Genomic DNA, 24,841 nt, shown 5'->3' on the forward strand with positions numbered 1-24,841 from the left:
AGAACCACATCTTTAAGGGAGTCATCATGCCACGCCATGCACAGACTGGCCACAGAGCATGATTAAACCTCATGACTTCAAACTTTCCAAACCCTAGCCTGTCAAAATGAGCAACTCAACCCAAGCAATGAGCTAAACTCACTTTTCAACAAGTCACAAAACAGAGATGGCATATTGGCTAAAATTGATTTCAAGATTTAAGCACTTAGATAAATTTGTCTCGAAGAAGTCATGTTTTAATCCAGAATTAAGAACAAGAAATTTATCACAAGCTTGGTGATTAAATAAATCGATTTATTTCTTTCAGCAGTGAAATATATTGCAATTCATACAATGAGAATGGCATTTAAATTATTTAATAAAGTATATCATGTAATTTTCTTACAGTAAGTACACAATTCAAGGGTTTCTCATAGGAGCAGAAGTCTGGAGGCTTCTGTAGTTTCTATTATGTTGATGTGCTAAGAGTGCCCCCTAATGTCCCCTGTAGGACATAACCAAAACCACTCGTTCAATCAGACACTAATATTTTGTTCCATAAAATTGCATTAAATAAATTATTATATAAATGCAACTTTCTTATAAGATTTACATTTACTATAGCTAAAATCACCAAAAAATTTCCCTGCTTAATCGGAGACACCTCAAACAAAAGGTAAAAAAGGTTCTTGTAGGTAAACGACTTTGAAAACACGCACACACACGCACACACACACATATACATACATATATGTGTATGTGTGTGTGTGTGTGTGTGATTTTAAAGTAGAAAGACTAAAAAGTATTTTCTTGTAAAACATACTCCAATAAACATTTGTTTATTTATTTATTTATTATGTATATATAGTATATTTTGTATATATAGATTAATTAATCTACCTCTCTCTGATATTGGGTCGGTAAGATTTTTTTTTTTTTTACACAAACATATTAAGCAGCACAGCTGTTTTCAACATTGATAATAATAAGAAATGTTTCTTAAGCAGCAAATCAACATATCAGAATGATTTCTGAAGGATCATGTGACACTGAAGACTGGAGTAATGATGCTGAAAATTCAGATTTGATCACAGGAATAAATGGCATTTTAAAATATATTCAAATATAAAACAGTTATTTTAAATTGTAATAATATTTCACAATATTAATGTTTTTACTGTATTTTTGATCCAATAAATGCAGCCTTGATGAGCAGAAAATATTTAAATATTTTTTTTTCAAATATATATATATATATATATATATATATATATATATATATATATATATATATATATATATATATATATATATATATATATATATATATATATATATATATATATATATATATATATACACATTTATTTATTTATTTTTAAAAATTCATGCAGAACTGAAATGCTTGAATAATAGAAACCCTCTGGAGCAACAATCCAAGGACCACCCAGACCTGCACATAGCGTCACCTGACTTCACAATGATCTTAGAAGTTCATGGGGAATATGGGACTTTCAAATTTTGTGTGCTACATGGAAAAAGTTTAACCGTTCAGAGGAATGAAACAGTATCCCATCTGATGTTCAACACATCAGACGGCAAATATTATTATAGTTGCTCCATGGACACAGGCCGATTTTTTGGCTGAGGTGGTTTCATGTATCTTATTATGTGGCGGTAAGAGAGGAAAATTGTAATCATCTGGGTCCAGATTGGCATGGTCCACCTACTGTGAAAGACATTGTATTGTCTGATATCATTTTTTTTTTTTTTTTTGACTGGCATCCCGCCTCAATCCAAACCATTTGGGATTCAGGCCTTTTTGGGCTTGAAACCAGAGTCAGATGATGGCAATGAATTCAAAGTCTAAGCATTTCAGCACAGAGCAAAGGGAGAAAAGACAGACATCCCCTCTAATGCCACCAATTAATTTTGACATCGCAGATCAAAAGAGAGTAAATGTAACAGTATCTAAATGCGACATGACGCTCCCTGGGATGGAGATGGAGGGGAAATAGCAACCACTGTTGTATGAGAGCGAATTTTTGGCTAACCTTTAGTTTTGTGAACACTGACACCCTCAGCTTTTCTCTTGTATAAAAGAGCTAAAACAACACGCCGGCATGAAGCGCTTCCATATGTGACCCATTCGCCCGGCTCAACCCAGACATCAGCGATTGAGGGCGAGCTGGTGCCGAATGGCAAGGCTATAGGCAAAAGCCTTGACTACAATTATCACGAAATCTGCCATACATAAGACGCCAACTGCAATACACTCTCAACAAGTTTGTCAAGGTGATATTAAATACATGTGCCAGAACACAAAAATATTTGAAAGTGTTAGGCCCCCTTTCAAGCATCATTCATGGCTGCTCTTGAGAATGACCTGAAAAAAATCATTATAATCTCAATTAGCCTGAATGTTAATAAACTTTGCTCTGCCATCAAACACTATGATTATTTCAACTCTTGAGATATTCATGGGTCAAACACTGACCCAATAACTCAGTTAATTAATTGAGTCAATATGCTTGGCTGGGATCAATTGGCATTCACTCTGTTGTTTTCAACAGCTTGGTTACGGTGGTCTCTGCAAAGTCTCTGTAATGTCTTTCAGATTAGCAGTTAGTTAGAACTCAGTTTGCCTGCAATTAGGAACCATTACAGGACCACCACAAGTTTACCAAAAAAGTGACTGTAAAAAAGTGAATCACTACTTCCCACTGGAGACCCCCAGAGCTAATGGCCCTGAAAAATTCCAGCAAAAGAAGCCTAATACACACTCACACACACACACAAAAGTACATGCACGCATTAAATAGAGAAAGAGAGAGATTGTGAGAAACAAAGAACAGCATCATTTCCATGACCTTCTGAACTGTTCAACTTCCTTGAGATGGTTTCCAGGACAGGGGTGACCGAGTGCAGTTAAGAAATTACAAAATTCTGTATCGTAACGGTTGCAACAAAGTTCTATGGTTTTGAATCAACCTTAGACCTCGCTATCTGGCAAGAGGGCCTTTGCACAGCTGAAATACTTTTTTAACAGTAACAGTTCTTATCAGTTGATGTAAATTAGCGGTAGAGCCTGCAAAGCCAGTTTTAAGTCTTGTAGCTTACTCATAGATCTGAGTTCTGCTGAATTGGACCACATTTCATTGATAGAACCAAGTGTGCCGCACAAGCCTCAGCGTCTTGATTGCCCCCAGGTGGTTGGTCCCAGTATAGGTCATAAACCCATAAATTTCATTCTCATGTCATTCCAAACCCGTAAAACCTTCGTTCATCTTCAGAACACAAATTATGATATTTTTGATAAAATCCAATGGCTCAGTGAGGCCTCCATTGACAGCAAGATAATTAACACTTTCAGATGCCCAGAAAGCTACTGAAGACATATTTAAAACAGTTCATGTGACTACAGTGGTTCAACCTTATTGTTATGAATGCTATACTTTTTTTGTGAGCCAAAAAAACAACATAACGACTTTATTCAACAATATTTAGTGATGGGCGATTTCAAAACACTGCTTCATGAAGCTTTACGAACCTTTTGTTTCGAATAAGTGGTTCGAATCTAAAGTCACATGATTTCAGTAAACGACGCTTTGAATTACAGGAGCAATTAAAGGTGCCCTAGAATTAAATATTGAATTTATATTGGCATAGTTAAATAACAAGAGTTCAGTACATGGAAATAACATACAGTTAGTCTCAAACTCAATTGTTTCCTCCTCCTTGTGTAAATCTCATTTGTTTATAAGACTTCCGGAAAACAGGCGAATCTCAACATAACACTGACTGTTACGTAACAGTCGAGATTATTAATATGTACGCCCCAATATTTGCATATGCCAGCTCATGTTCCTAGACAAGGGCAGCCAGTAACGTCTGGATCTGTGCACAGCTGAATCATCAGACGTTGTGCAGGTAAGCAAGCAAGAACAACAGTGAAAAATGGCAGATGGAGCAATAATAACTGACATGATCCATGATATCATGATATTTTTAGTGATATTTCTAAATGTTTTGTTAGCATGTTGCTAATGTACTGTTAAATGTGGTTAAAGTTACCATTGTTTATTACTGTATTCACGGAGACAAGAGAGCTGTCGCTATTTTCATTTTTAAACACTTGCAGTCTGTATAATTCATAAACACAACTTCATTCTTTATAAATCTCTCCAACAGTGTGTAATGTTAGATTTAGCCACAGAGCACTATCAAACTCATTCAGAATCAAATGTAAACATCCAAATAAATACAATACTCACATGATCCGAAGCATGCATGCAGTATGCATGACGAACATCTTGTAAAGATCCATTTGAGGGTTATATTAGCTGTGTGAACTTTGTTTATGCACTGTAATATAGTCGAGAGCTCGGGGGGCGGGGAGCATGAGATTTAAAGGGGCCGCAGCCTGAATCGGTGCATAGTTAATGATGCCCCAAAATAGGCAGTTAAAAAAATTGATAAAAAAAAAAATCTATGGGGTATTTTGAGCTGAAACTTCACAGACACATTCAGGGGACACCTTAGACTTATTTTACATCTTGTAAAAAAATGTTCTAGGGCACCTTTAATGACAGAATTTTCATTTTTGGGTGAACTAACCCTTTAATGAGACATGAGACAAACTAAACAATTAAATTACACTTCAAATATTTTTTCCCAAAGATGGTTTCTGTCATTTTATGTAGTTTTTTATCACGGTGATATAAGTTCAAGTGTTTGTTTTTTTTAAAAAAAGTTTGGTTTTATTTAGTTATTTGATGCTAAAAAAACGGGGGGGTGACGTCATGATTGACAGCTTCATCGAGCGAAGTAGTCACTGAGGCACCAATGGTCTTTTTTCAGGATTTCCAGGAGGAGATTGGAGCTTTAACTTTAATTTCTACATTTCTATAACTGTTTATTACACACCGACAAAATGAGTTGTTCTTCAGTAAACTTTACTAAATGATTCTACGGGAGTGTGGGCAGGGCCTTGATAGCGCGCGGCTCCACTTCATGCTCCCTACTGCGCAGACTCAGGTCCCGAATCAGTACAATATGTCAGCGCCATATTGGGACATTAGAGGTGTGGTGAGAAATCGAGTCCCCCCAGGAATGGGGTCTCCTTTAGGACCCCGAGTGATCCCATTGGTTAAACAGACTTTTAATGGGTAGCATTTTTAGCTCCTGATTATAATTCCTGCAAAATCATGTTATGATTTATATAGTTTAAAATGCGTTATAATGTCTTTTAAATTACATGGTATACTAGTATATTAAATTATATTATATACTAGAATATAACTGAAGCTATAGGTTGTGAAATCAAGCATTTCTCATTCATACTGTTTTTTTAGTTAGCTTATGGACTACCATACATCTACCTGATTATCCTGCTAGTTTAGCTTACATTATATTAGGTATGTTTTTTGCTTCCAATATAGTTCCTATATAGTTTCCAGTTTGTTTTATTATGCAATACATAGACATTAATTTTATATTTCAAGCATGTTGTCTGTGCACTTAAAGGGATAGTTCACCCAAAAATGAAAATTTGATGTTTATCTGCTTACCCCCAGTGCATCCAAGATGCAGGTGACTTTTTTTCTTCAGTCGAACGCAAATTATGATTTTTAACTGCAACCGCTGCCATCTGTCAGTCAAATAATAGCAGTAGATGGGAACTTCAACTATAACAGTAAATAAAACTTGCTTAGACAAATCAAAATTAAAACCTGCGGCTCGTGACGACACATTAATGTCCTAAGACAGGAAACGATCGGTTTGTGCGAGAAACCGAACATTATTTATATAATTTTTACCTCTAATACACCACTATGTCCAACTTCGTTCAGCTTCCTGTTAGTGAGGTCAAAAAACGCGTTGTGATGACGGAAGTGATGTCTCGCCCATATACTTCAATGAGCGCGAGACATCACTTCCGTTGTCAAAGCGCGATCAGACCTCACTAACCGGAAGCTGAACGAAGTTGGACATAGTGGTGTATTAGAGGTAAAAAATTATATAAATACTGTTCAGTTTCTCGCACAAACCGATCGTTTCGTGTCTTAGGACATCAGTGTGTCGTCACGAGCCGCAGGGTTTAATTTGGATTTGTCTATGGAAGTTTTTTCGACTCTTATTGTTCAAGTTCCCAATCACTGCTATTATTTGACTGACAGACGGCAGCGGTTGCAGTTAAAAATCATAATTTGCGTTCGACTGAAGAAAAAAAGTCATCTACATCTTGGATGCCCTGGGGGTAAGCAGATAAACATCAAATTTTCATTTTTGGGTGAACTATCCCTTTAATGTTATAAACATCATACAATAGTGAAATGGGTTATAATTAGTCGAGACATCGTGATAACAACATTTGATCAGGCATTACCGCCTGGGTCTTAAAGGAGACCCTATTCCTGGGGGGGACTTGATTTCTCATGACACCAGCTTCACTTTTCTACAATGGAAGAGAGTGGAGGTGCGTAGTCCATATTTGACCCATATTAAAGACCCTTGATTAAAGGAATAGTTGACCCAAAAATTGTCATCATACAAATAAAGGCTCTTAAAATAAAATAAAAATTATAAACCAAATTACATTTTTTTAATTAAAAAAATAAATAAATCCATTTCCACTATTATACCATTATTTATTACAAATAAAATTTGTGAGTACGTATCTTTAATTACGTGTTGTCATATGGACAACTAGTCAGTAAACAGAGTAATTTCTTTAAGTATACATTACAGTACTGGACATAACCGCAAAAATGACTCACAGTTCAATAAAAGGAGTCAGTTTTAGCTCAGTAACAGTTAAAAAGATTCACTGATTCAAACAGCTACATTCCTAGGGAGTGCAAGGCAGTTTCATGAATCATTTGAGCTTTTGACTAATTAAAAAGAATCTATTCATAATCATGGCTCACGCAGTGTTTGTTGTTGTGAGAATTTACAACTTTTATTTATTTATGTTGTTTATTGCATGGCAGACTAGTGTCCTGAGAAAGTTTTGAAATGACACGAGAATAAGTAAATAATGACATTTTCACTTTTAGGTGAACTATCCATTTGGATGAAAAGCTGTTTCCTCTCAGACTAGAGTGATTCAAAAGATCGAATGCGTTCATTTATAAACTGTTTTTACAGATTAACATTTAATCACTACCTTTGCTCCACTCAAGGATGCCAAATTTTCAGGGGTCATTTTCTCCAAATATGCAGTGTGAAACGTTACACCAACAATGACAAAGAACCAGAGGAAAGTATATGTAACTGGATAGCCAACTTTCCCAGAACCCACTAACGCACTGTCTAGTGGATGAGCCATGCCTTTGCAATGCTAACCACTCCCATCAGCCTTTATGAATTACAAGCCTGTCCTTTAATACAAATTATGTCGCCAAGAGCCCACTGGAGCCTTGAATATGGCGTTCAGTGATTGGCAAGTAATTCAATTGAGTGAAGAACAATGCACACTTAGCAGAGACAGATCTCCGACCAACCAACAGACAAGAACCTGGACACATATCACACTAGTTATATTCATTACAGCAAAGCTGAGACGGAAGCGAACAGTTCATTAAATTAAATTTCCCTAAACAGAGTCACACACATTTAGATTGATGTGAGACAAACTACAGCTTGAGAGAATAGGCTTCTCAGAGGGGTCAAAAGTTCAGATGGGTCACAACCCCTGAGTGACCAGTCCATCCAGTGTTGTTGCTTCACAATCATTTCATTTTAAGGTCTTTTGCCTCTGATGGTGAGATCTGGAAGGCTTTTAAACCACAAATGAACCACTGGCTAACAGGTTTGGCACTCATTTCCGCTAGGTTTTCCTTGAAAATCTTTATAAAACTGCATCAGTTAAGGGATCAGATACTGCTGGAAACACATAGGCTGAACCTGCACGTGACTAAACCTGCATCACAGGCTAAACTGGGGTCAACAAAACATCACAACCAGCTCATGAACACAAAATGCACGGCAAGCACTTTTTGGATCCATCAAGGAACTTTTCAACTGAGTGTGTTGAGCCAAAAACATCAAATATTAGCAAAAAAAAAACTTTAGAGAAAGCATGACCTTCTGACCTTTTGTACAAAACAGTTTGCATGATTAGTGTCTCAAATTTGACTGATTAGTGACCTAGACATAATGTAGAATCCTAGACATTTCTCATTAATTTTACATTTCTTGTTTTTGATGTTCTAAATATCCTAAAACATGCAGTTTATTTCTGTTTTTGCACAAGAACTTAAGAAACAAATGACTTGCTGGTTTGAATAAAAGGATGATGGCTGCACTGCTACATTTTTAAAGGGTCAGGTTTTTGTCCATACAATGAAAGTCAATGGCACCCTAAACAACATTGAAAGAACATAGTGTTCAAAAATTTGGGGTCAGTTTTATTTTTGAAAGAAATTAAAACTTTTATTCAGCACATATACATTAAATTGATCAAAGACATTTATAGTGTTAAAGAAAATTATTTTAAAGGTGCACCATGTCACTTTTTTTCAACAGGTTGAAGGTCCAAATGTCAGTTTCAGTGCAGCTTCAAAGGGCTCTACACGATACCAGATGAGGAATAAGGGTCTTATCTAGTGAAACCATTGTTCATTTTCTTAAAAAAATAAATAAATTTATATACTTTTTAACCACAAATGCTCATCTTGCACTGCTCTGAGATGCGCCATGCATTACGTAATCACATTGGAAAGGTTTCGCGTGATGTAGGCAGAAGTACCGAGCAACTAAGTGTTTACAAAGCAAATTTGCCAGTCAAACAGCATTTACAAAAAAAAACTACAATATCGGGCGATTTTGAAGTTGGAGGAGAAACCGAGATGGAGTTTTTCGCCCTACCGCTGTACTTCCGCCTACGTCACAGGTGACCTTTCAAACATGATTATGTAATGCGTAGCACATTGCAGAGCTAGTACAAGATGAGCATTTGTGGATAAAAAGTATATAAATTTGATGTTTTTTTTTAGAAAATGACGATCGTTTCACTAGTTAAGACCCTTATTCCTCGTCTGGGATCATGTAGAGTCCTTTGAAGCTGACATTTAGACTTTAAACCTGTTGAACCCTGTTGAAGTCCACTATATGGAGAAAAATCCTGGAATGTTTTTCCTCAAAAACCTTAATTTCTTTTTGACTGAAGAAAGAAAGTCATAAACATCTTGGATGACATAGGGGTGAGTAAATTATCAGGAAATTTAAATTCTGAAGTGAACTATTCCTTTAAACTACATGCTGCTGGTACAAGGGTCTCTGCAGGCACTGCTGGCCTTCATGACAGTGTTATAGTGCAGTCTCGGGGTTGGGGGTGGGGGGTTAACACCTGTGCGGTTCTTGGATCCCCCCAACTAAAAGAAAGAAAAGGAAAAAAGGCATCTGTTTAGTTTCACCAATCAATGGACGAAACCTCTGCACCGGCCTGAACAAACACAGAATGCAAGCTGTAGCAGGTGGTGGAAAGACCTATTAAAACTTCCTCTCTCTTTCTCATGTGAGAGGTCTCACAGGGGCAGGGTCTCCCCTGCACAGACAACCTGTACCTACAGACAGCTGTGAGGCCAGCCTGCATCTGTAGGCCGAGAGGAAAAAACAAATAAACTGTACAGAGTGCGAGCGCTAAGGGCAACGGCCAATCAAAGGCTTGTCAGCGGTTGCACTTGCTGAATAAATGACCTGCCTTGACAGGAAATTCCACTAGCAATTTTAATTCTGATCAGGCTTCAAGGAAGTGGAAAGAATAAAAACACATCAGTTATAATGACAGGAAGTCTCCAATCACATGGCAAGCAGCTGTTGCCAACGTAGGGATCAAGGAGCCGTGCGAGGATGGAGGGATTCTGCTGCGAAATGCAGATGGAAAAAAAGAAGATGAGATCGAGGGGAATGAGAAAAGCGAGGTAAAGCCTGTGTGTCGTTTTTTGTGCACCGCTTGCAAATAAGAGGAAACCAAATAGCAAAAGATGTGCTTCACATCACGACTACCAGCGATGTTATGCAAATACACCAAAAGCCGCTTGTTAGGGGGTCCCGTCCATATGGAGATGTTTAGGGTGCTTTTCAAACCATCTGCATTTTATACCAGGCCTGGCTCCCGAGTCTGGGGGATGCAATCAAATTAGCCGGGCTCTATGTGAGCTTCATTTTAACAAGGCTATAAATTTAAAAATGTAATTGAAATATGACGCTTTAAATATGATTGGCTTCAAATATGATTGAAGCCAATGGAGTACATTAGAGTGCACTTGTGGAAGAGAGCGGCTCGGCGCTGACTGCTGTGTCGAGTTAACGACTGTAGAAGCCAAGAAGTCTTTGTGGTAGGAACCACACTTAAACTAATAAGGAGAAATATCCTGACATTATTCTTTTACAAACAAGCAAAAGTGGCTTTGATTAAGCACTTTCACATTTCATAAATCAATCAACTCGAGGAGTTTTATTAATACGGTCTCGTGCTACACGAGGTACGGGTTTACTATTTAACCATTTAAAGGAGTTCTACTTATTATGGATTCAACAGTAAGGATGACCGATGCTACTGTCACTGTATCTTTTTTTTTTTTGCACCATGCAAGCTTAATTTTTGAATATTGCTGTTCTAAATATTACTATGGTTCTAAATAACATATTTAAGCTGTATAATTTCAAGTTACTGCTGCAAATGAAAAATCTAATAAATAATTTGTTGTAAATGTACTTTTCTGCTAATAAAAATTATAATAAAATTATACAAAAATAAAATTATTATTTTTATTATTTTTCTAAAAATATGCAAAAAAAATGCATTTCAATAATTTTAAGTTACAATTGCAAATGAAAAATCTAAAAAAAATAGTCTTTTTTGCTAAAAAAAGAAATTTAACTTAAAATAAAAGCACATATATATATATATATATATATATATATATAGAAATATAAATAAATCTCGCATGGCTATCAGTGTGATATTGCTCATATAACATAACATATTATTAATTTATATATATTATATAATATTCTTATATATAATAAACATTTTTCATTTTCATTAATTTATTATTAATCTTAATTCTATCTTTGTGTGATTTTATTTTACGCTTTTTTTAGCAAAAAAGAAAATTTACAACAAATATTTTTTAGATTTTTTTATACATGTATATACACATACATACATATATATGTGTATATTTATATATTTATTTCTATAAATATGCAAAAAGAAGCATTATTTATGTGGTCAAAACGTTGACAAGGCCAGCAAAAAAAAAAAAAATTAATTATTATAATATAAAATATATGAAATATAATATGATAATATAATATTATATTATCATATTATATTTCATATATTTTATATTATAATATATTAAATATAATATGATAATATAATATGATGATAATATAATATGATAATATAAAATATATGAAAAATTATAATTAGGTCCTGACTTTAAAGGAATAGTTCACTCGAAAATGAAAATTCTGTCAAAAGAGAATATTTTGAAAAATGTCTCAGTGTTTCCTCTCTCTCTTTATTGTTTTGTCACCAAAACGGTTTGGTTACCTACATTCTTCAAAATATCTTATTTATGTTGCAAAGAAGACAGACAATCATGTTATAACAAACACAAGGGTGAATAATGATAGAATTTTCATTTTTTGGTGTACTGCGCCTTTAAGGAGGTATATCACTATTTAAATGTAGATGGATTCTACAAAGGATTCATATATAACATCCAATCTTTTGAAATGTCATGCACATGAACTGATAGCAGACCCAACAATCTCAACAGAAAGCAAAAAGTAAACTGGTAGCCCTCAGCAGAGATGCAGGCACAACTCCAAGTGATGTTCTAATGATAGAAGCCATCTTGAATTACCCGTCTGCATCCACTTAAAGCCTGACTCAATGCCATTACTGTTCTGCCGTTTCAAGCAGAGCCACTGATGGGCAGGCATCTCTTTTCAAAAAAGCCGTCCCCCCAGCTCCCCTCTCAGGAAATGGAGGCCGCGGCTGGTCAAATGAATCTTAATCTGCGCAGGTTTGGAGCTCTTCAACGGAACCAGACGGTCAGGATGACAGCCCACCTGACAGCGATGAAAATCAAAGCTCTTCACTGAGCAGCCCGTTTCAATTTCCGAGCTTGTCCTAAGCTGTTTTACCATGAAATCCCAAATTGCCTATTTTGATTGAATACAGATAAACCTACATAAATAAGTTATTGTAGATCTTAACAGTAACTGACAAGGCGAGTACATGTACATTTGTAATTAAATGTCTGATTTTGCGCTACATAAATACCACTTCACACAACAGGCAATTATAGTTCCAACTCTAAAATGGTGCTTATGAAAAAAAAAAACAGAAAAAATATTTTAATTACATTCATTTTTAATTGAATTAAGCATAGGTTATGACCTCAAACTGTAGTTGGCCGGAAAACTTAAATTGATTAATAGCATTATTTTTTTCTCCCACAGTTCATGTGGTTAGAGCTAAGAGTTGGGGAATACCTAACTAAAAGCAATGCTATTACTAACTACATTTTTCAATAGTGTGACAATAGCTCAGCTCTTTTCAAAATGTAGCTTTTAAATGAGTAGCGGTGTAGTGTGATAAAGTAAGCATATAGCACCATTTAAAACCTAAAAGATAATAAAATGCATCAATAAAATAAATCAAAATGCCTTAGTGAATAAATGTGTTTTGAGATATTTAAAGAGTCGATGGCTCGTAGGTCATCAGCTAGAGAATGTTACGTACTTTGGAGATGTTTCTGAGGTGATAATAAAAAAGCTAAACATGTTTTTTTTTTTTAAAACGGAGATCACTGTCAAACATGATTCCTTGTTCTTGGCCTGATTACTGGATTTTAGTGATGGAGAGTCAAGATGTGGAGCATACCAATTACCGATTACAGTACCTCTGTCTTATCTTTGTTTAGCTAAAGAAAGTTCTGGGACATCCACAATTTTATGCTCTCTATGCAGTCCAGTATTGTTTAAATTTAATTGTGGAAGATAGAGTTGCATGTCATTTGCCTACTCGTGAAATGAAATATTGTACTGGTTAATTACACCAGCTAAAGGAAGCATGCATAGGTTAAATAACAGAGGACCCAAAATTGAGCCTTGAGGAACACCACAAGAAATGACGTAACACCCGGAGGAGTAGGTACCCAGTTTAACATAGTATTCCCTGTTGCTTAAGTAGGATCTGAACCAATCTAAGTCAGGACCTGATACAAGTTTGATAATGTAGGTCACATTATATTATACACGCAGCTTCACAGCTGAAAGAACTTGAATCACATGGGCACTAAATAGATTCATTTCAGTGAATCAGTTCTTCAGAATGTTCATGTAAGCTCAAAAATGATTCGCATATTCATTTGAATTAATGCACAGAACAGCATTTTACATATGTTTGTAGTGAAATCTTCGGTTAAATGCTGCCGTTCATCATTAAGTGCTCAATTATAAAAATCACTTTTAAATTATTGTAAATTATTGAACAAAAATGAATGTTTTTAGCTGAAGGAATCAAAAGACTCATGTTACTGGAATTAATCAATACTTTCAATTATTCAAATATTATTAAAAATGTGTTAAAGTTTTGCTTGCGAAATTGTGAAACATCATTTTTGGCCAGGCTGTCATACAAAGAAATTATGAACACATGCAAAAACAAGAGAGAACCAATGAAATATTAATATTAATGTTGAAGTCAATGTATGCTTTTTCCTGTGAGCTTTTTGTTTTTCTATCCATTTTTTTTGCTTAGTAAACTAAAACCTGTAGCTGTAATTTGCCTTTTTTGCCAACTATTTTTGTCAGATAGATAGCTTAACCAGGGTTAGAGTTTTGTTCTTCCTTCATGTTTAAAATATTTAAGAAATCTAAAATATTTTCCTCATATTTTGGTTTACTTGAACTTATAGGGTCATTAAAAACAAATATCCTCTCCGGACATCACTTTTGGCCATTACTGTATATGTTCAAGTTGTCAATGCTGTCACTCTAAATAAGACCCTCATTATATCATCTTATATTACCATAAATCCATATTGCCATCTTAAATAGTTTCAATGTAACTAGCGATTTTTGTTGGTAGTTTCCAGTGTATCTAACTACTTTACTTGAATGTAATTTAACCACTTTAAATTATGATTAGCAGCTTCACAAACTATAGTAGAGTTTCAAAGTATCATCCTCAACACTGTAGAGTGCAGAACATCTAGAATATTACTGTAACTCTCTACCTTCAGACTGATGAGCTGCTAGCGGTGTCTGAGTCTCTTTACAGTAGGACACCAACTCTCTGGGCAGGAAATCCACCTGAGTTATCTTAGAAGGTCCCAATCTGTGCGTTCGGCGTCTGGGGAGAGAGAAATCGGCCTATGAATGTCCTGCAACCTGACGCACGTGTGCACACACTTGCATGCACGTTAAAATACATACAGTGCATCACAAAGACAAAATCCATTGTTACATCTAATATGCTGTATAGGGCTCATTATTCAGGTCCATGAACATATTGTAAGTTTGGATGACCCCTGGTTGACTGCTAGAAGTAATGTTTAAAGCATTCTCAGTACATGGCACGGGGCATCAATCACTGTCACATACAGCCCTAGGCACACAGCTGGAGAGTGACCAGCTGAAAACACTTGAACCTGACAAACTTAAAAGGAAAGCGGAATGAGATAGAGGGAGCGGGCCAGAAGGAGAAATGAGGAGAAAGATGGAGAACAAGAGGAACAAAGAAAAAGTTGCATACACAATGGTACACTACAGCACAAAAGCAGTGAAATACCATACACACACACACACACACACACACACACACACACACACACACACACACACACACACACACACAGATGTGTAAATGTAGATTATCAATGTACAAAGCATTAAATTAGAAATTAGAAGGGTACTTACTAAGAACACAATCAAAAACAAGACAAACTCTGCAATATTATAAATTAATCCATATATTATTAATCTACATGCAGTTCTTTATATCTTTTCCATTTTCTTGCTTTTTAACCGGTTTCTTCTGAGCCTTTAGCCATTTATCAAAAGTTTTATGCTCACAATAAACATTTTTTTTACTTCCGTCTATAGCTATAATAAGATGATGCCTATAAACTATTTTAACATGCAATGATTTGCAAAGACCTTTTAAGTCTTTATACTCAATGCCACTGATTGACCAATCAGAATCAAATATTCTATAGAGCTGATTTACTGAATGTCTTATGACTTACAAAATTTAATTTACTGAATATGATGAAATATATAGACTACTGTTGAAAGGTTTGGGGTCAATACAACTTTTTTTGTAAGAAATTAATACTTTTATTCAGCAAGGATGCATTAAATTTATAGTAAAGACATTTATAATGTTACAAAAGATTAATATTTCAAAACAAATGCTGTTCTTTTTAACTTTTTAATCTTTAATATTTTTAATATTGTAATAATATTTCACAATATTGGTATTTTTGCTCTATTTTTGATCAAATAAATGCAGTCAATCTATCAAACAGACTTGTGGAAAGTAGTAATATTAATTTCTTTGCATTTCAATTCATTTTAATATCACTCAATGGTAGAAATGGCCAAGATTCACTGGAGGAACCTTGTTCGGGACATATTTTATCATTTTTAACCATACACTCTAAAAAATGCTGGTTTGTTTCAACCCAAATTTGGGTCAAATATGGACAAACCCAACCGTTGGGTTAAAAAAATTATTTAAAAATGTAACCCAGTGGTTGGGTTTGTCTATTTTTAACCCAAATTTGGGTTGAAACAACCCAGCATTTTTTGATGCAGTGTTTTTTGAGTGTAGATGCAGGAAATCCCACTATATATATTTATGAAATTTACACAGCTTTTGGAGGCTATTATGTGAATAAAGGTTGGAAAGCCAGTACTTTTTCAACTGGAAGTCTGGAACCCCTTGAAATTCACTCCCTGGACCCACATTTCCAGCCCTGATTCAACTTCCTTTTTCAAATTCTAATTGCAATTTTGCATTCTGTTTGCTCAATTCAAATTCAAGAATTCATTTACATATCCCTGCACAAAAAGCCAATAGGTGTCCAAAGAAATGCATGTACACATCTGTGTGTTGAAAAATGTTTGTACATGCACATGTAAATGCGTATGTGTATGCATATAAAAGTTCAGCAGATTTGAGTAAAAAAAAGAGAAAGAAAGAGACAGAGAGGAGGAGATACCCGAGCTCAGAGTCAGCCTGCAGTTGAAGAACAGAGGGGTCAGTGTCCCACTGCAAGGTCCTGGAGGGGGCGGCAGGGGGTGTCACGCAGGGGACAGGAGGGAGAAAACATGCAAGATTAACCTCAGCAGAAACAACACCATCATACACACAAACATAAATATCATAGCACACACGCCATCAAACAACACGCCACATGCAAGCCAGGAGAACAGTGAGAATGGACCAATCAAATCAGCACACATAGCGATGCAGTTCAAAGCAATGCTGAGGAGGTTTATGCATCATGTACATGTAAGATACTCATGTTTATGCACTTTCCAAAGAATGGATGGTAGAATTGGAATGCATGACACTGTAGAAGATGTATTATATTAAAACGATGTTAAAATAGCATGGGGCATATGATAACATTCAACAGGTCTTCCTTAGGTTACAATATTAAATGGTGAGATGGACATATGGGATGTGTTTATTATGGAAGCTTTTTTCCGCCATGAAATAAAACAAAAATAAAAAAGGTAATTGCGACTTTTTATCTCACAATTCTGACTTTTTTCTCGCAATTGTTAGTTATAAAGTCAGAATTGCGAGTTATAAAGTCATAATTGTGTGATATAAAGTCATAATTGCGTGATATAAAGTAAGAATTGCAAGTTATAAAGTCATAATTGTGATATAAAATAAGAATTGCGTGATATAGTCATAATTGTGTGATATAAAATCAGAAATGCAATTTATAAAGTCAGAATTGTGAGATATAAACTTATAAAAAAGTTGCAATTACCTTTTGTATTTTTTTTATTTAGGGTGGTAACAAGCTTCCATTAGTTTACAGTGTAAGTAAACAAAAAACAATAAAATATAAGATAAATACCCTTACAAAAAATTCCATAGTAGTCCCATGGATTTTTTAAATTTTTTTTGGACATGAAACTGTACATACCTAAACCCCAGGTTAACATTCCCATATGCATACTGCAATATCAGTATCACTGATTTGTCTAACATAGTTCGCCACCTGTTTAATGGCTTGTCCCACTCTTGTGCATCATTTTGTCCTCTATAAACTTTTCAGTCCATAGAATAAAACAGTCTCTTCTTCATCTAAATGAATTAAACATGAACATTTTTCTTCGCTGTTTGACATTTGCATTCAAAAATCGCATACAGTACAGTCCAAAAGTTTGGAACGATTAAGATTTTTAATGTTTTTAAAAGAAGTTTCGTCTGCTAACCAAGGCTACATTTATTTAATTAAAAATACAGTAAAAACAGTAATATTGAATGATTCAGAATGATTTCTGAAGGATCATGTGACACTGAAGACTGGAGTAACGATGCTGAAAATCGAGCTTTGCATCACAGGAATAAATTACTTTGTCAAATATATTTAAATAGTACACAGTTATTTTAAATTGTAATAATATTTCACAATATTACAGTTTTTTTCTGTATTTTTAATTAAATAAATGTAGCCTTGGTGAGCAGACGAAACTTCTTTTAAAAACATTAAAAATCTTAGTGGTTCCAAACTTTTGGACTGTACTGTATGTCTGCGTAGGGCTCTGTCCTAAATGGCACACTTCATTTGCACTTACAGTCTTGTGGACTTACTGTACAATAGCCGATGTGTGTTTGATCGTGAGATCACGAGACCGTAGGGTGCCCTAATTGTCATTTAAGGTTTCAGAAGAGTGAATGCGAGCGACCCCTTTGCGGTCGATGCACACCCCTCGATGTGCACTTTTCCCGAGCCCTCACTGAAGTGAGCTCCATAGCAGACTTCTCCCTATCAGTCAAAGCAGCATTATGTGCAGACTCGTAAGAAGTCCGCGAGTGTTTAGGTGAGTCCCATTTGGGACAGGGCCCAGGTACTACATTTGGTTAAGAACTTATTTTGAGAAAGTATGTGTGAAATATGAATGAAATCCGGATGTACTACATCCACCACGTAGGATTTATCACGTGAACTACGGCGTCAGCAGCACCCACAAAACCTATAGGCAAAGCGTGAATTTTTTATCATATACGGGAACAAGTAATGAAAGGGTGCTGACCTTGTAAACTTTTTTCTTCAACCTTCAGTACAAGTCACAAACATGCCTATTAATTTTTTTCACTAAACTTACACAGTCAAAGAGGTAGCGTGTCAAACTGACACTCTGTTTTACCAGTGATGACATTTAAAAACTATATTGTCATTCACATCATTGCAAATGGCTCCAATTTAACCATGCAAGAGGAATTGTTGAAGTCAAGGCTCAAGATAACAGCAGGCATCAGGCAGTCACACTGGGGGGAATGATCTAAACTGCTCTGCTTTTTTCAGCTGCCAATAAAATACAGTGTGCCTTGACTTTAATAGCAGAGTGAACACAACCCCTTCAAAGGGGTTCATGAGATTCTGGGTTACGGTTTTGTTTGGATGCATACCTTTAATTGTGTGTGTCTGTTTTGTTCTTACTAATGCCACTGGTCCCTGACCTGGTAGAGGATAAGAGTTGTAGATGGAGACACTTTGAGGCCTGTTCACACCAAGCACATTGACTATAATGATAACGATAAAGATATAATTCTAAAAATCCTTCTAAAATTGTAAAAGAATAAATCGGTTTGAATGAATGAGTCACTCATAAAGACTTCACTTCTTTCATTACTGGATGAATTTGGCTGTTTAAAATAGCACTAAATAAGGGAACAGCCATTTGTAGTGGTGTCCAAGTGCACTCATTCAATTCAATAATGAGTGTACAACTGATGTACAGTCAACAACTAGAGAATACCCTTAATGCACTGAGAGTCATGGCGAATGAATTCCCATGTCTCGCCAGAAGATTACACCCACATCCACTTTCCAAACCACTGGTCCAATGTGGGTACAGTGTACTATCATACAGGTATAAATTCCTTTTTAACTAATTATTAAATTGTTTAATTAAGTCTTATACATAGTTTCCATGACAGAGTCCAAGATGAATCTTTTCATTGACTACTGGAGCTGCCATTTTGCAAGTTCTAAATGATTATTAAACAACAAGCACAAACAATGCAAAAGCGGCAGCCCTTCCGGTACACTCAGTGTCTGAATTCACTCACTCGTTTTCATTCACTCTTTCAAGTGGACCAATGCAGGGAAGATTGAATGAGGATACAGGGGGCAATTTCGAACACAGCCTCAAGGCCTGTTCACACCGGGTCAAATATCGCGCGCGATTTTCGCCGACGTTTAACGCCTCATGACTAAACAACGGGCCCCAATGTGAGTGTGCACACCGACGCGAAAAACGCGAGGCGTAAAAGCGTAATTTTTTAAAAAACGCCTCGGGTTCGTTCTTTTGTTTTACGCGCCGCGTTAAAAACTGGCCGACCAATGAGATTGGTGCTTTTGTTCACGTGCCTGGAGCTGCTGAAGTTACAGTAAAACACGACTTGGTGGCGCTCAAGCACAAAACAGTCTTGCCGAGCACACAAGACGACGAAGAGAAAGTAAGTAGACGAGGAAGACCCTTACAAACTATCCATGCGTCTCAAACTGCTCCCTAACTTCCTAGGTCGTGTATCAGTATACCATTTAAATGAATGTGGCCGACTCCCTGATCAGTGCTCTGACTAGTGAACTAGGGAGCTGATTGAGACGCACACTATGGGTGCTCTGCCAGTTCTTGGCAATACCAATAGATGTGTATTATTTCTGTATTTTTGCTAGTTTTTTTTTCTTTTACATTCAAGAAATATAGTTGAGAATGTCTATTTCATAAATGTTCATTGACACTACTGTTTCTGACTACCATCTCTCATATATGCTAGGGTTGTGTATCACCAACAATGTCACGATACGATACACACGATACTAAAGCCACGATACGATACGTATCACGATATGGTTCAATTTAGAATTTAAATTTCTTTTGAGCAGAATTTAGTAACAGTAATATGTGTTTATTGAATAACCAGTGTTATAACGGTCATGATAACTGAAAAAAATATTTTGTTTTTGTCATTAAAAAAAAATGATTTAAATTAAATATAAAAAAAAATGTCACAAAAAGCTTCTTTTAAAAGCTTGCTTTTAAAGTCACTCCCTCAGTAACTGAATTGACAATTATAGTGACACTGAAGCATATCAACAAAGCTCAATGACTAATTTCACTTGCAACAGTAAGTTGACTTGTAAGAAAACTAAGTTAGTTAATTATATTGGCTATAATATTATAATAATGTCTATACCACCTGTTTTTTTTTTTGTTTTTGTTTTTTTTCATCTGTAAAAATGATTTTTTGGGATATCAACTAAAAATATGTTCTAGAACAACATACGTTTTTATTAACGTGGTCTACAAAATATGGCCTACATGAGTTTACAATACACACTTAACAATAAGGTTCATTTATTAAACATCAGATAATTAACAACATGAACCAAACATGAGCAATACATTTGTTACTGTATTAGTATACAGATACTAATTAAATGCGCAGGTCTCCTCTCGTGCGTCCTCCCCACTGGACGAGGCCAATATCACTTTCGTTTCGCTTTCAGATATCTCTATTATAGATGCCATCACTGCTTTTAACTTTCTAGATGTAATTACCGAAATCAAAACAGTCCATAAACTATATCCTCACGAAAACGTCAGTCAAGCCAGCTCGCGCCTCAACCTGAGAGATCGGCCTTCAAATTTCTCGGTTTCTGAATGGACGGTTTGGCTTGATTGATTCGGCCATGATTTATATACCATCGACCTGTCCTAAAACGTTAGCGCGCTTTGATCGATGATTTGGAGATCGCGTGTTTCTCTGTTCGAAAGCGTCACGTGACGTCACGTGATTGGCTAGATTTAAAAGCAAGACAGACACGATACGGCAGCTGCTGTATCGATACGCGCATCGTCAGGAGTTCATGACGATGTATCGTTGTATCGATATTCTGAGCACAGCCCTAATATATGCCATTTAATATCTGCATTTTTATCTTCTTTAAATTTACTAATATCATGTTTATTTACTACCGTTTCTGACTACCATCTCTCATATATATGCCATTTAATATCTGCATATCTTCTTTAACTTTATTAATATCATAAATATGTTTATTTGCACTACCGTTAAGCACAAGCGCCACATACTGTCAGGGAGTGAATTTGCACGTTCACTCTGCGCATCGCCAGTGAAAATCGCTTGGGTGTGAACACAAAAAACGTCTCGAAAAACGCGATATTCGTCCCGGTGTGTACAGGCCTTCAGGGTACGTTTACATGACAATGATGTACCAAAAATGGAAAAGTCTTCCTTTGCATTTTTCGTATACAGACAACACCATTGCCAAAAATATCCTGTTCACACTGATCTGCGAAAACGACTAAAAACGCTGTATTATTCTGCCAGGCCAGTAGATGGCGATGTCACTTTGTAAAGAATTACATGCCTGTAGACTGAACACGTAATATGCACGTAATATCATATGCATGATGACGGCGTTTTCACAAATTCGTGTTTTTGTAGTTTACACGGAGACTATAACGGTATCATTTTCAAAAACATGCACTTTGAAACCCGTTCTCAAAAATTTGTGTTTTCAGGCCCCCAAAATGCCGTTTTCATGTAAATGAACGCATACAAAGTTTTGTTTTTAGTTGAAAATGGTGTTGTGTAAACGGCCCCTTAGTGTTTTTGAACAAATCTCTTGAATGAATGATTCAAAGACTATACATTTTTTAACAGTCATTTGTCACCACCTACTGGTGTAAAGATGTAATTGATACAATCTTCATTTGAAGCATCAAGTTACTTTCAAAAGGTGATTTACTCTATTTTGATTGCTACCGTAGACATCAGTGTTTATATCTGAACTATAAACTTTTACCCCAGTGTTTCTGTGTGTTGTTGAAAAGTTGTTTCATATATTTACATGACAACTGCTTTCTCTGGCTCAGCGCCAACGCAGATTTGAATGTTCGCTGTGATCATACATGTCAAAGGTCATTCGCTGTCATTTAGGAATAAGATCGCGGGGGTGGGTGTCTGAATGAGATTGCGGTCTTTTAATGATTAATCGTGCGGTTCTAACTGACAGACAATCTATTCTGCTTCTATTCGGACAAATAAACAGCGCATGCTTAGAATAAACAGAACTGTATCGTCCGCCGATGTGCACGCTAATACTTATCTCTATAGTTATAGTTCTTGGTGTGAATGGACCTAGAGCGGGACACCATTACAACACACAGTCCTGACCTCGGAGCAAAAACAACTCACAAAAACCCTGTGACTATCATGAGTCCAGTATAGCTGAAGATGAAGTCTTGGAAATATCACTTCAGTCTAGTGACTGTTAGCCGAGTCGAGCCCCCTGCAGGGAGCAATGACAGGGACAAACGCACACATCATGTGTCAAACGTGCTGCACATCTGCATTATGCAGGCTTAATTACAGGCCAGAGCAGCAGTTCCCCTTTCCACATGACTGCAGCTATCTGTCTATATTTCAGAGAAAGAAAAATGAGCCTGTTAACAACCCTCACTGCTACCGTCACTGATACACTCTTGGTTGTTATTTTTGGTGCTTATGGTAAAATCGATCACCTTATCTTACAAATATTTCTTTCACAGGAACTTGTGATGCCTAGATGCCCATTAAATTGATCAGGCATTTTCATAAACTCTTCATTTCAGTACCGGTGGAATTAGGTTTTATACCTAGACAAACTGACAGGTGAAGTGGAAAATCAGAAATGAGCACTAAATGAAACACACAACAGGAACCACAGACATTGATTCTTACCTATATCTGTTGATCCCATATAAAAAGAAAGAGAAACATGAAACACTTGTGTTACATAAATGCGTAAACACAAGCTATTAACATCAAAACGCTTCTAGTCTTTGTAAAATAAAGAATAGAACATTTGATTTCTAAAATGGCATTAAAATTTTTATTTAATGTTCCTGGATGTTCCACATTATAAAATTAATACAATTATTATAAAATAATTATATATATATATATATATATATATATATATATATATATATTTATTTTTTTTTTTTTTCCCTCTTATTTACATTATCATTCAAAAGTTTGGGGTCAGTGAGGTTTTTTTTAAAAAGAAATTAATACTTTTATTCAGCAAGGACACATTAAAAATATTTTTAATAAATTACAGTAAAGACTTTTATATTGTTACATAAATTTACAATTTCTAATAAAAGCTGTTCTTTTGAACTTTAAATCCATCATAGATCCTGAAAAAATTGTATCAAGGTTTCGACAAAAATATTAAGCAAATCTGATAATAATAATAAGAAGAAGAAGAAGAAGAAGAAGAAATGTTTTTTGAGCAGCAAATCAGCATATCAGGATGATTTCTGAAGGATCATGTGACACTGAAGACTGGCGTAATGATGCTAACAATTTGTCATCACAGGAATCAGTTACATTTGAAAATATATTAAAAAATATATTAAAACAGTTGTTTTAAATTGTAATAATATTTCTTAATATTGCTGTTTTACTGTATTTCTTATTAAATAAAAGCAGCCTCGGTGAGCATTTGGTTACTTGGTGACTTCTTTCAAAACAATATAATAATTTTTTACCAAACCCAAACCTTTGAACAGTAGTGTATATAATTAATTAAAAAATAGGATTGAATGGATAATTGTGAAATTGTGTTTGTTTCTAAAATACTGTAAAAGCATGATTTATGTCTAGATAAATGCTTTTTATATATATTTAGGTTGGTTAAATACCTTCCAGCTGCTGCTCCATCCACAGAGTCCTGGCTGCCCGTCTCGCTGGGGGTGCTCATAGACTTTGATGGGGACATTGGTGTCGGCACTATTTGAGACAAAAAGATTATTAAATCATCATTTCAAAAATGAACCAGCTACTTTTTAAACAATGTTAGAAAATGTATACTGAACTAAAGTCTATACACAATTAGATTTCATTAAAAAGGCAATGTTGTGAGTATGGAGTCCATGTTTGTAACGTACAAGGCTCTGCACTAGATGGCGATAGTAGCAGAGAAAGGGATTACAATGACCCACAAACACAGGGGTGAGATAATTCATACCAATAACAAGTTAAATTTATTAGTTTCTTCCTCATGTTTCCATTAAGTAGTGTCTTTGTTAAAGCCCTCGAAATGTTTGTGACCTGCTGAGCGGATGAAAAGATATAGCCTTAGAAATTACATTACCCAGTACAAAACCATTTTGACAGTTTTAGTAATACAGTGTGGTAAAAAGGGCTAAAATGCAAAATCCAAGAGGCAAAAAAACTGGGAAAAGCCTACAGAATAAGGGGTTTGGATGAAGTCCCATTCAAAGCCATGAAGAAACCCAGAATACAACACAGCCTGATCTTGGCAAAGGTAAAAAGGCAACTTTCTGATGTGTTTTTGGAGGCAGGCATTGTTGAGTGAGCTGGCTGCGGTGCAGATGGATATTTCAGTGCGGTCCAGTGGTCTGTGTACTGTACCTAATGGAGGTTCGGGTGAGATTCCAATGCTCTGGAGGAGGGCCTCCGTCTCCCTGCGCTTGCGGTCCAAATCCGAGTCCTCGGGAGCAGCTTCCGCTTTCTGTTGTGTCTCTGACTGTCCAC

At 35.7% G+C, this 24,841-nt stretch overlaps 1 protein-coding gene across 5 annotated transcripts in view; it reads right to left on the reverse strand.

Moving 5' to 3' along the window:
- Positions 1–24,841, reverse strand: part of dync1i1a (dynein cytoplasmic 1 intermediate chain 1a) — an 84,945-nt gene that overhangs the window by 59,916 nt on the left and 188 nt on the right. The window contains exons 2-6 of one of the 5 annotated variants that reach the window (XM_067411276.1): positions 24,719–24,827; positions 24,512–24,529; positions 23,986–24,073; positions 16,236–16,295; positions 14,247–14,362 (exon numbers count right to left, since the gene is read on the reverse strand). In XM_067411276.1, the coding sequence (XP_067267377.1) occupies positions 14,247–14,362; positions 16,236–16,295; positions 23,986–24,073; positions 24,512–24,529; positions 24,719–24,827 (391 nt within the window). Of the gene's footprint in view, positions 1–14,246; positions 14,383–16,235; positions 16,296–23,985; positions 24,074–24,511; positions 24,530–24,718; positions 24,834–24,841 lie in introns of all 5 variants that reach the window. The other 4 variants (XM_067411275.1, XM_067411274.1, XM_067411277.1 and 1 more) reach the window with 4 other exon arrangements.

This window comes from Chanodichthys erythropterus, chromosome 15 (assembly GCF_024489055.1).
Source record: "Chanodichthys erythropterus isolate Z2021 chromosome 15, ASM2448905v1, whole genome shotgun sequence".
Taxonomy (NCBI): Eukaryota; Metazoa; Chordata; class Actinopteri; order Cypriniformes; family Xenocyprididae; genus Chanodichthys; species Chanodichthys erythropterus.